The sequence below is a fragment of the Martes martes genome, assembly GCF_963455335.1.
Source record: "Martes martes genome assembly, chromosome: 17".
Lineage (NCBI taxonomy): Eukaryota > Metazoa > Chordata > Mammalia > Carnivora > Mustelidae > Martes > Martes martes.
The window spans coordinates 27,857,470-27,870,840 of NC_137905.1; the positions used below are offsets into that span (position 1 = coordinate 27,857,470).

At 49.7% G+C, this 13,371-nt stretch overlaps 1 protein-coding gene across 2 annotated transcripts in view; it reads right to left on the bottom strand.

Moving 5' to 3' along the window:
* Positions 1-13,371, bottom strand: part of GNAO1 (G protein subunit alpha o1) — a gene marked incomplete at its 5' end in the record, with an annotated part of 164,627 nt that overhangs the window by 77,683 nt on the left and 73,573 nt on the right. For both annotated transcript variants that reach the window (XM_080828916.1, XM_080828917.1), the window contains one exon: positions 3,828-3,969. In XM_080828916.1, coding sequence (XP_080685042.1) covers positions 3,828-3,969 — 142 coding nt within the window. The remainder of the gene's footprint in view (positions 1-3,827; positions 3,970-13,371) is intronic.

Here is a 13,371-nt window from a genome sequence, read left to right on the forward strand (position 1 = left end):
GGGTGAAGAGGGGACTGAAAGATAAATGACACAGGCTTTGGGCAGAAGGACCTAAAATCATGAAGTAGTTCTTATTCCAGGCTTTATGAGTGCCAGAGCCCCCTGAAATTGTAATGCAGGATTTCCCAGATGTGTGCATGTGTGCACTGTTCTGGAGAGAAGGCTCACTGCTTTCATTAGTTGCTCAAAAGGGTTTTGATCACCCTAGAGTGCAAGGGTCGCCGCTCTAAGGAAAGAGTAACGTAACCAGTCTTCATACCGGTGCATGGGTAAGCGCTCAATGGAGGGAAAGCCTTGAGCTGAGTTCTGCTGTCAAGGGGATGGAAGAAAAAGCCCTCATGGAAGAGAAAGGAGCTAAGCTGGGCCTCACTCAACAGGAGGAATTCCAGGAGGAAGTGAAGGGGCGAAGGGCACTGGAAGCAGAGGTATTATCCTGAGCTAAGGCCTGGAGGCATACGAGTGTGTGGTGTCTTTGGGGAGAGGGTCTGTGGTCTGGTGTGCCTGGGACATGGGGTGTGGAAACCCCAGACTGCTGTAAGGGGATCCCGGATGCTTGCCCCCATGTCGTGGCTTCTTCAGGCTTGGGCTCATGCACAGAGAGGCTGAAGGAGAAAGCAGTCGCTCCTCCCTCCACTGGAGGGCCAGGAGGGGTGGATGAGCCAGCTACCAAGAGAAGTCAGGGACACCTGTTCTAATGAGGTACAGCAAGGAAGCTTCTAGATGCTTCTTTGTACGGAGATTGCAAACCTGGCTGGCCCAAGCAGACTCTGGACGTGGGCTGTCTTCCTCTAGATAGTTTATGATGGGTTGGGGGAGGAGGGCAGAAGGGGAGAAGCCAAGAGAATAAAGGAGGTCTTTGGAGGCCGAAACACGAATCTGGATCTGCTCTGCATGGGGCACTTTTCACAACATCCAAACAGCAGATCCTCCACGTAGGCCCCTCCTGGGGTCCTGAGAGAGCAAAGAGAAAGCGATTGGAGACCCAGCCCTGGGTCAGGGCATCTGGGCACCATCTGGCTGGCTGTAGGCAGATCTGACTGGAAGGCGTCCAGTACCCCAGGGCCCCACCCCTCTCCCAGGGTGTGGTTCAGGCATTCTCTCTTCCAACATGCTAGCCTCACTCCTTTCTCAGGACCTTGGTGCCTTGGTGCTTATTTGGGAACTTTGTTCCCCTCTGCTCGCATGGCTGGCTCCTTCTCAGAGCCAGATTTCATCACAAATGTCCCTTCCAGGTCCAGGGGAAGATTTCAGTCTGAAGTAGTTGCCTCTACGCCCCAACCCAGATTAATGTATGGGGATCCCTGCACTCAGCTTCCCAGACAGCAAATCCATGCCAGCGCACTTCCAGAAAATACTTTCCCCAGATGTCTGGCTCACTTTGGCCTGAGTCTTGGGTCGACTTTTCTGCTCCTCACAGGGGACATGACAGAGAGGTGCCCAAGGGCCTGGAGGCCTTTGTCAGCCAGGAGGGTTGTGCCCGAGGAGCTGGTGCTGCTTTGGGGGTGGGTCAGACATCTGCTGTGATGCCACCCACTGTTAACAGGACTGGCCTCCAACGCTACCAAGTCCAGCGGACTCTTCCGGGCATCTCCACTCCGTTCTTGGTGCCCCTCTGTACTGGTACCTTCCCTGGCCCCCTGCTTGATGACTGTCTTGAGGGGGAAACCTCAAAGAAGAGAAAGAGCCACAGAGGCCCCAGGGGCCCCCAGAGCCGTCCTTGATACAGTGTATTCCCAGCCACTCCCAAGCAATCATCTCTCTGTTCAGCATAATCAAATGGTGGGGAGGGGGTGGGAATCCCACAGGAATAAGTCGTGCTTTCAGAACTGAAGGGGAAAAGAATTCCAAAGTCAGAATGAATTTCCGTGTTTTGGTCAGGGCAGGAAGTTTTTGGGAGGGAAATGGTTGGGAGGCAGGTACGGCAGTGAACACACATCCGCTTGGAAGAGCACACAGGCCGTAGATGTACGTATGTGTGTGTCTGTGTGGTGGGTACGTGCTGCGGACACATGTGCCTCTTGCACGGTCGCTGTCATTTGGGGGACGGAGATTCAGGTACCTTGTTCTTTCTCTGGCTAAGAGGCCCATGGCCTGTCCTTGTCTAAAGATCGCACCAGGCATTTCCTGCTCCGGGTTTTCATGCCCGAGTTAATGAAAATGAGTTAGCATATGTAAAATGCTCAGCAGAGAGCCTGGCAGCAAGGAGGTGCGCCATAAAAGACAGCCCTTCCTATGATCACCGTGACCATTACTATTATTAAAAGAAATGGAGCCTTGTAACCTGCTAGGTTGATTGTGCTGATGGGAGTATGTATGTGCTAAATGCCTGCTTTCTCGGGGTGCTGCCCCCACTGGGTTCATTCCTGGATCCCCAGCAGCCAGCACAGTGCCTGGCCCACTAGAAGCCATCGGCTGATATGTAATGGAAATAAGACAAGCACTAGTGGTACCCCTCTTTCCACGGGCCCTGGCTCTATGGCCGAAACCAAAGCCAGTCCCCCCAGTGGGAAGAGCTTCCTCTGCAGAACCAGTTGCAGGACTCGGCCTCCCGGAGGAGCAGTGGGAGGGGCCCTGGCTTCCCTGGCCCAGGCTGGCCTCGGACACACCCTCCATCAACAAATCACCCCCCATCCACCCCCCCACCCCCCATGGAGGAGAAGCCCATGCCAGAGCTGGCATGACTCTGCCCCATGGAATTAGAATGTTGTGCATAAAATATTGAATTTTACACTTAGAGCTATCTATCAAAGGTTCCTCATCAGACTCAGAGGCAAGGATAGTTTTCCTCTGGGAAGGAGATGATTTTTTTAGCAAAGACAGGATATGTACAACGCACAACTGAATCACACAGTAATCAGAGATGAATTCTCTCTATCCAAAGGCTCCAATGTGCGGGCCCAGGCACTCAAAGACCTCCCAATCTGCTCTCCTCTGCCCTCCAGGACAGAGGGAAAGGGTTGCTGGGATTCACAGTCTCACCAGGGGACAGAGAGCCACTTCTGGATAGAATTCTCTAAGACTGTTTTTCTTTCCTTCCCTCTCTCTTTTATTTAGCTTTGCCAAGTGTAGCTGTATATGTTTCAGTCTTATGGTTAATGCAAATGTTTGCAAATAAGAGGCTTTTATACACTTATTCCATTCACCACTTATCAGACACCTGGGAATTCAACTGAAGAACAGTCCCTTGTATGTAAGTGTTGAATCACTAAATTGTACACCTGAAATGAATATTAACAGCATATGTTAACTCACTGGAATTTTAAAAATTTAAAAAAAAAAAAAGGTAAAACAGTCCCTGTTCTAGGATATCAACTTCCTGCAGGAAGGAGAGCCCCTTAGGCCCTCCAGCTCACCCGGGAGAGGCAGACAACACATCCCTTGGTGTAAAGGAGGATAGATAGTCAAATCCAAATGGCTACAGCCTGCTCCCAAGAAGGCAAGGACGCTCTCCTGAGGCGGGGAGACGGTGCTCAGGTATTTCTCGTCTGGTTTGAGAAATACTTCCGTTCAAGTTAATTGCCCAAGGGCAAGTACTTGTATAATGCTGCAGGAGTCCCAATTTAAGACATCAGCAACCCTCTGTCATATGCAGAATAAACCCCGGCATTTGGTGGCTGTCGTCTTTGTTGGCGATTTTGCTTTGGAGGTGTGCCCAGCACCTACACCCCTGTTTGACCGAATTTGCCAGGCTGACTGGTACACTGGCTTGGGCTGGCGACTAGCCTTCTCTATCACAGACAGCACTCTCTTTTGGTTTCTATAAGGCAGCCGACATTATAAGGAGGACAGGCCTTCTCCTTACAGTGCCCATGGGCTCAGCAACCTACCTTTCTCTCCTTGTCACCATATTCGATGCCCAGAGTGTCCATGGCCCGGACGATGGCTGCCAGTGACTGGATGGTGTTGCTGTAGACAACAGGCTTATACTGTTTCACGTCTTCTCCGGAGAAGCCATCTTCATGGATGATCCTAGAGAAAAAGCACACAAGCCGCATCTGATGAGTGCACTGTCCTCACTTGGCACCAAGAGCGCAAGACCTGTCAAGCCTCTGGGGCCAACCTGCTGGCTTAGCTGGCCGAGGGCGGGGTCCAACCTGGATGCAGAATTCCTGAGCTGAAGGAAGACTCTACCTGAATTACTGAAAATTCAGCAGGAAAACAGAATAGTGGCAAAAAGAAATGCAGTCTTTTTCCATTCCTTGTACACAGTGAGAGAGCTTCAGCAAGGGGCTGACTATACCTGAAAGTGCTTTGAACTGTGGTTGGGGGAGGGCATATGGTAAGAACTCAATAAATGTGAGCTGTTAGTATTTTTAAGCAAAGCTCAGGGTCTTAACCTAAATTTCCACTAAGAATTGTATTGATGAAGACCCCTGCAAAAAGCCTGCAAACAAATAACAATTTTTCTTTCGGGGAAAACTCACAATGCTTGAAGGTAAGAGGACTCACTTAAAAACTCACTTCATCTTTGACAATGGAAGACTCCACAGAAAGGGTGTGCCTGCTCTTCCAACCTCGGCTGGGATTTGACTACCATGTCACCCTTATTCTGGTGGCTCTGAACAGTGACACAGGGGACACAAAGGTGACATTACAGTTTCCAGAGGCCATGTGACACTCTCTGCTCTCCTGTTCTCAGGTTCCTCTGAGGTCACGGGTAAGGCTAGATGTGCTCTAATGTCCCTTCTCCCTGCACACAGTAGTCACTCAATACATGCTCACTGCTCCCCAGGTTCCAGAGAAGAGAGAAGGCTGGGAAGAGGTGATAAAACTAAAACTTGGCACGGATTCTCTTCCGGTTGAAGTAATTAAGAAGGAGTGAATGGTGTCGAAGACTAACCTCGGACAGGAGCCACCACCGCCCCCAAGAAAACTGTGCAAATGCTTCACGGGTCACGTGTTTCCATTCAGGAATGAATACTCCATCCAGTATGTACATACATCAATCTAAGGGGTGAGGCTTCTCTTCCATCCCACCACAGCACCTTCCCATCCCTTCATTACCTTCAGCGCAGAAGGAAATTGCTCACAATTTAAAAGAGTTTTACTGAGATATAATTCACAGGCCATACAATCCACCCACTTGAAGTGTGCAAGTCAATGTTTTTTAGTCCATTCACGAGCTTGGGCAACACTACAGTCTAATTTTAGAACATTTTGTCCCTCTCCAAAAGAAACCTTCTACCTACTAGTAGTCACTCCCTGCCCCCCATGCCTACTAAGCAACCACTAATCTGTATTCTATTTCTATAGATTTGCCTATTCTGGACATATCATATAAATGGAATCATCCACTACGCAGTCTTTCATAACTAGCTTCTTTCACTTAGCACCATGCTTTCAAGATTCATCATGCTATAGCGTTTTCCAGTACTCCATCTCGTTTTATGCCCACTTATATTCTATTGCATGGATATACCACATTTTATTTATCCAACCACCAGTTGATGGACACTAACAATTCTTATAAAATTTGACCTGATACTGGGTGGTGAGTCTTTATCTTGGGTTTCTCTAAGAAGCAGATCAGAATGACCCTTCTGACTTTTCTTAGACTTCTTTAACCCTAGATCCATTTCCGTACAAGTTTCTAGAGGGAAGATACACCCAGACTGGATCATTGGTGCACTACCCCAGAGGGATCTTAGAGGAAATTGCTAGCTCCCACTGTAAACAACTAAAAAATGAGAGAAAATACATGAAACAAGCAGTTTCAGGCACAGTACAGGACTGTGATCCTGGAGATAAGGGAAACAAATATGGTGAGTCCTCTGATTGCCATGGCTTTCCACTTAGGAGTCATGTATCAGCCCTCAATGCAGGGAGGGAGAGCCCAAACAGAGCACAGCAGTCTTACTGAGTTGATGAGGTAAAGATCAAAATTCAGGAAGGCTGAGGTAGCTGGGATTCCATGGGCAAAGCACCAGAGAGAAAAAAACTACAGAGAGAGAGAGAGGAAGTTCTCCATGCATGACCAGGCAACTCTTTGAGTCTTGGGCTGAATAGGGTGGGATTGCATGAGCTCAGCAAGGAGCAAGCAGCAGAGAGCTTATAAACTGGACACTTCCCAAAGCTCACCCAAGGCTGGGAGATGTGCAAGTTCTGACCAGGCAGAGTGGAGAGCCCTTATTAAACCCTGAGGACACTCAGCAGAGACTCCAGAAGGCTCATGCCATAGTAGCAGGGCTAAACTGGCCCTAGAGTAAAAGTTACTTCAGACGTGCCCTGACAAAGCTCAAAAATTAGATGCAAAAACATCGCGCTGATCTACAAGTAACTTAATTGCCTTAGAATAAAGTCCAACACTCTTTAAATGAGGACAACAAAATTAGACACCTAACAATATAATATTTTTAATATGTAGCATCCTATACAAAATTCCTGGCTATGCGAAGGAGCAAAGGGCGACCCACAACCAGGAGAAAAATCAGTTAATAGAAGCAGACTCAGGAGTGACAGAGATGATGGAAATAACCAGTAAGACTTTAAAAAGACCCATTTAAAATATTTTCAAGAAATTAAAGAAAAATGTGGACATCATGAGTAGAGAAATGGGAGACATAAAAAGAACAGAATGGAATGGCTAGAGGAAATATGTGAGATAAAAATTTCACCGTATGGGATTAACTCCTAGAAGATTAGTGACCTTGAACAATAAGCAATGGAAACGATCCAAACTAAAGTAAAGAGAGGAAAAAGGCTAAAAAAAAGGTATTGTGATATTTATAACATAAGTAAAACGAAAACTTACGCAACAATAGCACAGAGGATGGGAGGGATAAAATGGAAATATACTGTTGAAAAATTCATATACACAAAGCACTGAACAGTATAGCATGGTAAGTTAAGACATATAATATAAATTTTAGACAACTTAAAAGCTATATAAAAAAGCCCAGTGTTGTCCAGACTCCACGACCAGACTCCCCTCCGAGGGTGGGACACGCTGGGTGACCTGAGAGGAGCAGCTGGGATCTGTGACTCCCCATGATACTCTCTTCCAGGAAGCCAGTGCAGTGAGTTTCTGATTCTTCATTCTGGACCAGCAGGCCTTACCAGTATCCTGGGAATACTCTCTAGACCCTTGGTGGCCTTTGGAATTTACCCCCACTCGGGACAGAACTATAATTTTTCACACCCATTAATATCGGTCATGATAGAACCTACTAAGGCAGGGAGGCCAGGTTTTTACTCTACCTACTTGACATTAGAGGAAGTGAGCCTGAGAGAGATTAAGTAATTGGCCTAATGTCTTCTCAGTCTAGGAGTAGAGCACAGGCTCCCTAGTACACTTCACTTTTCCACCCCACCTCAGTCCTTGGACTGGACTGGGTGGAAAACCACCTGGAAGGTCTCAGCCTGGTGCCCGGGCAGGGGCTCGGGGGGCTAAAATAAAGAAGCTTCATGGGAGGTTTGCAAAAATGAGGCAATACGGGGAAAACTTGCTCCAATCATGACTACTAGTTCCATTACTTGTTCAAACGGGCAGACAGTAGCTTAAATTTGGGCTTCCTGTTTCAGGGTAGAATTTTCCGTTGGCTTTTACCAAGTAGTAAGTATATTGGTCTTACTACCAGTAAGGAAAGGTGGACCACATAAAACAACACCAAAGCAAATCAAACCGAAACATACTATTAGTAATCCCATCATTCAGGCAAAAACACTGATATTTTTAGTGTCAGCCCTAGCATTGCTTTCATGCCACCTTCCTCATCTTCTCCCCCAACCCTGCACCCCCAGCAGGGATTTGAGTCATATATCCTTAAAAGTATCACTTGAGGCCCCTTTATTTTCTATTCCCCTTGTCATCCGGAGAGGCAGAGAAGAGCAGTGGGAGGCTGACTCCTTGGGTTCAGGAGCCAGACAGATGTGGGCAACCCCGGCTCTATCCTGATGAGCTGGGTGTCACTGGTAAAGGATTCAAACCCTCAGGTCTTGGGTTTCTCCTATGCGACGAGCTGTTGTGAGGAAAAAATGCAAAAATGCCTACTATATAGTAAGTATATATATAAATGATAGCTGTGAGTAGTGATAGCCACATTCCAAAGCCAGAACCCCCCAAGCAGAATTTCCTTCATTGGTATCAAGGAACAAAATAAGAACAGCGGTCGATTTGGGGATTTACTCTCTGCCTTCTGTGCTTTACATGTACCCTCTCTCATTTAATCTTCAGAACAATCCTAGGAGACGAAAACTACTATCATCTCTTTACAGATGAGCGAACCGAAGCTCAGGGAGACTAAGCCACTTACCTGAGGTCACACAGCTGGTAAGCGTCAGAGTGGCATTCGGGACCCTACTCGTGACCCCCAGACAGATGCTGAGAGGCAGACCCGCTTCTGCCCTAGATCCCTGTATCCAGGCTCCCAGAGGATCCAGAGATCTCACACACAAAGCGAGTATCAGAACACGTCCTACGGTATCAGTGCAAGGAGTGTGGGGCAAGGAAAGGGGCTTCTGGTCAGGGTTATTTTTATTTATGTATGTATGTACGTATGTATTTATTTATTTAAGGAGGCTCCATTCCCAACGTGGGGCTTGAACTCATGACCCTGAGATTGAGAGTCACATGCTCTACTGACTAAGCCAGCCAGGTGCCCCCGGTTAGGGGTTGGAGAGGCAGCCCAGGGGAGTCTAGGCTCTTGTGACAGCTTATGTCTGAGTCCTGGAGGACACAGCACCAGGATTTGGAAAGCAGGAGTGAGGCTGCGTGTGACAGCTTAGCGACAGTCAGTGGCATTTCCAGTATCATAGTGTAATAGCCCCAGAAACCGATCTTCATCCGAGGGTCAGATCAAGTCCCAGAGACATCATCTGAGCCACCGGATCCAGTCATACCTGAAGCTAATCCTATCTCTACACTTTTGAGTGACAGGAGCCCAATCATTCTCCTAATTTGACTTGGGTTTCTGCCACTTACAACTGATAGAGTCGTGATAAAACATGCTTTGCACCTTGAGAACCACAATAATCAGAGATCATCTCCTGCTAGACTTATTAATTTTCTGTCTTTTCCACCAGCCTGTCAGCCCCTGGAGGTCAGGTACCACAGCCCAGCCATCTCGCTTCCTCTTCTCCATGTTATTTGGCTCAGTGCTGGGCTCTGGACAGCACTCAGAGAAAGTGGGACATAACTACGTGAGCCAGGAGTAGACAGACGCACAAGCTCCACCCCTCTCCAAGGAACTCACTAACTGGAGGCGGGTGTGTGTGTGTAAGTGTGAGTGTGAGTGTTGGGGTGGGGTGGGAATCCACCAGATTTCTTACGCCTGCAGAGCCAGGCTGGCAAAGGGAAGCCAAGCTAGAGGCTGCAATGGCACCCACACCAAACTCAGAGACCCTGAGGGGAGGACCAAGGGCTGACTCTGCAGCCCTGAGTGTTTGACTTTGGACTGGCGCCACCGGCTGGTCTCTGGAAAGTCTCAGGGAACCTGGGGAGGCAACTGCAGGAGGAGATCTCAAGTGGAAATGGGGAGAGAGAGGGAGGGAGGGAGGGAGAGCAGGTCTGAGATTTACGGGCAGAGGCAAACAGGGAGGGACCCCCAGCCTCCCCTGCCTTGGCTTCTTGTCTCTGGGGCCTTGGGGACCTTGAAGGAGGCCTGCACTTGGGCTCTGCTCTCTGCTTCCCCCTCGCAGTGCAGGACACACTCCGTTGCAGTGAGACTCCCTGGGCACACTGGCCTTATATGGTCACAGAACCACAGGCTCAGGAGCTGGAAGGGACCGAGGAGGATCGTCTGGCCCAGCAGCCAGACAGCCCAAGTTTGAACCACAGATGCTTCTGAGATGGTGACAAACACACCAACAACCAGTTTTACTCCCAGCTTCTGGCGGGTCAGAAACTCAAGGGTCTGAAGTTGCTGGAACGCATGATTTTCCATGCCATCTCCAGGCTGGACTGAATTCCCCTCCTCTGCTTCCCTTTCTCCTGCACTGGGGCTGTCTGTCTGTCCCCCATTGTAGTCCTGTTAGGGATCTAGATTAAGGGGGTGCTTTGGGAGCCAGACTCGAGCTGTGGGACTGAGTAATTTAACTGCTTAGTGCTTTAGCTCCCACAGCTTTCTGTGGAGATGAGCTTGGTAACACTAATTCTCCTCTCCAGTCGCGCTGTGTAAAGGCCAAGCGCGGGTCATGGCAGGCACTCGATCGGTCCTGCTATTATTATAATTATTATTATTGTTGTTGTTGTATTTGGTGGGGGGGAGGTGCAGTTGGCTGGCTGTCCCCGTCTGTCCTCTTGAGGAGGGGGTGTAACCTGGGGCCACAGAGCAGCATGGCCAGGAGGCCACGGGAGGACTACAGCCTGCCGGGAGCAGGAAGCCACAGCCCCAGCCACAGAAAGGAAGATGGGGCAGGGAGAGGGGGGCATTCTCGGAACTGGAGTAGATTCGAACATCATAGGAGCAGCAGCGAGCTAAGAAGCTGAACTCCCTGATTTGGGGGCTCCTTAATGGTGTTACAAAACGTGTTTCTAATTACAGTCACATGCTGACTGTCTAGGTTAGGGTCGGTGCTGAGCGCCTCACTTATGTGACCCCTGACAACGGTTCCCCGTCGTCAGGGAGATGTGGTCAGCCGTGGGGCTACGGCCCTAGAGCCACACCCTCACCTCGCAGGGGTGGGGAAGGACCTCCCTGGACACACAGAACACGTTTTTAACCCAACAGCGAACGGTGAGATGCCAGTGAGTCCATGACTCACACACAGCGATTAGGGGCTCCACAGAACCCATCAGACAGCATGGGGCCCGGACGGGACTGGAACATGAAAACACCAGGAGAGTATAATGTGTGTCCTGTGCAGCCACTTTTATAAAACTACATTTGAGTGTGATGATGTTGGTAGGAAGAAGGGGTGTGGAGGGAGTAGGAGGGAGGGGGGAGGATGCTTAACAAAATATCGTCGATAATCATTTTTGGGCAGTGGCATTCGGTGACTTTTTTCCTCTTTTATTTACATGTTTGTTTTGCTCCATTAAAAAAGCTTGCATTTGTTATTTGAAAGAACAATGCATACTTCCCAGTGGGAAAAAGACACTTCATGTCTAACCAGGGGCATCATTTTGGCCAGGAGAGAGGACTAAGAGTAAAAAGGAGGGGGTCATTAATCAAGAGGAATTTTCTGACATGTTTCACTTGGGTTCAGCCTGATGTAAGGTCCTATCAGACCTTGAAGCCCATGAAGCCTGGTCTCTGCCTCCCTGGGGCCCTCCTTCTGGATGATAAGGTGCGTGTTGAGAACACGAATGCTAACGACATAAAGTGGGATCTGCCAAGGGCCAAATGAAAGGTCTGTGTGTCAGACACTTTGACTGCCACCCAACAGCCATTCCCTTCTCACCATGGTGAGGTCCTCTCTCGGCCTCCCTTGTAGCTAAGAGTGACTGTGTGATCCACTTCAAGTAAGACTGAAGGGGAGTTGGCTAAAAATGCCTCTGGGAAATGGTTTTCCTTCTTGGTCCAAAGAGAGGTTTTTGAGAACAGCTTTCCTGCCTCCCTACTCCACTGCTCCCCTGCTCCTGGCTGTCCCTCCACCGGCCACTCCCTGGCTCCTTGCCTCTCTATGTGATTGTGTAAGAAAGTGAATATTGGCACCACGGCAGCCATCTTGTGACCTTGAGGTTAAATGTCAGCATCCTGAAGATGGCAGATCTAAGGGCTCCAGGGGTTTCCCAGTGACACTGCCGAACTGCCAAATCAATGCTGGGCCATCTGATAACAGAGGATGTGCTCCTACCATGGTGCCCTCTGCCTGGGACAGGGAAATGTTCCTCCTTAGAGCCAACACAGAAATAGTCATTTTCCAGGCGGGAACCATTGACTTAGAGAGAAAAGACTTGCCTACAGGCACATGGTTAGCTTGTGGCAGAACAGGGACAGAATTCCCAGAGGCCTCCCCATTGTGTTTCTGAATTCCCATCGTGCTCCCGTGAGGTGGGGGACGGGGTGGGTGATACCAGGTGAGAAAAACATCTATCAGTTGCAAAGCAGAAAGATTTTTTCCCCCACTTCTGTCTTAAAATCTCTAGTTCCCAATGATTTGGAGGCTTCTTTGAGGGTATTCTGTAAGCATCTCTGTCCATTCGTTCATTCACACATTACCTAGTGCACTTTCTACACACTGTTTGGGCAGCTACTACCGGCACGGTACCAGGGGCTGGGGATCTAAGAGTGCAGAAAGACACAATGGAGCTTAAATTCTACTGCAGAAGGTAGACACTGAATAAGCAATTTCACAAATGAGTAATTAAATTATGACTGGAGTGAATGCCACCAAGAAGAAAAATACCAGTGGCAAGAGATACAAGAGGAGGCCCTACAGCATGGGCTTGGCTGCACACACAGGGAGACAGGACTCCAGAGAGGGGGACCAGCACGTGCCAAGGTGGCCCTCTCTACGTGGTCCCTGCGTGTCTTCCAGAACCTCCTCCCCACCCCCAGCAGGCACACAGGGTGCTGAAGGAACAGAAGGCGCTTCCTGGGCTGGCAGGTGGGCCTGGAAGCCAGAGATCCCCGTCAGGAGGGCTGCTCTGGATCTGGTGTGGGCGGAGGTCTGATGTTTCCTCCGGAGGGAGGGTTCCGCCCAACTTCCTGGAAAACGTGTAAACAGCAAGTTAACCCAGTGTGGGAAACGTTGCAAACACCGGCCAGCCTGAGAGTACTGGCAGGAACAGCAGACCAGCTTGAGGGGAGGCACCCAAGGATAAGGGGCCTAGAGCACTGCTGAAAGCCCGACCTCTCCTCTTCCCTGGGGAAGCTCCCACCGACGGTTCTTGTGTCTACTTACACTTGACAGAGGGTCCACGTGCCCTGCCCAGTGGGGTGTGACCTGCAGGACAGACCCTGGCCCCTGATTCTGTGGATGCCACCAGGAGTGAGTACTAAGCAGAGCGGTCAACAGGGGCCAGAAGGCACTGTGTGGGCAGGGCCGGAGGTGGATGGGAGGTGGGTATTTCCAGCCTTGCAGCAGCCCCAGGTCCCTCGATGACGGGCTCACTGACTTCCTCCCTCCCTCCCTCCCTTCATTCCCCAAATAGACAATAAGCACCTGTTAGGGGCTGGACACACCCTGACTCTCCTATTGCTCCTACTGCAACAGTGTGGACTCGGGCAGGTTGTCAACCTCTGTGAGCCCAGGTCTCCACTCTGTCAAGTGGGGATAATGCCTCTGTCCCCGGGCAGTCAGCAGTATTAAAGAATGTGCAGAGAGGACCTGGCACCCAGTCAGGCCCATTAATTGCCAACTGCTGGTGTGATTTAAAAGTCACAGACCAGGATGCCTGGGTGTCTCAGTCGGTTAAGCATCTACCTTCGGCTCAGGTCATGATCTCAGGGTCGTGGGATGGAGTCCCACATTAGGCTCCCGGCTCAG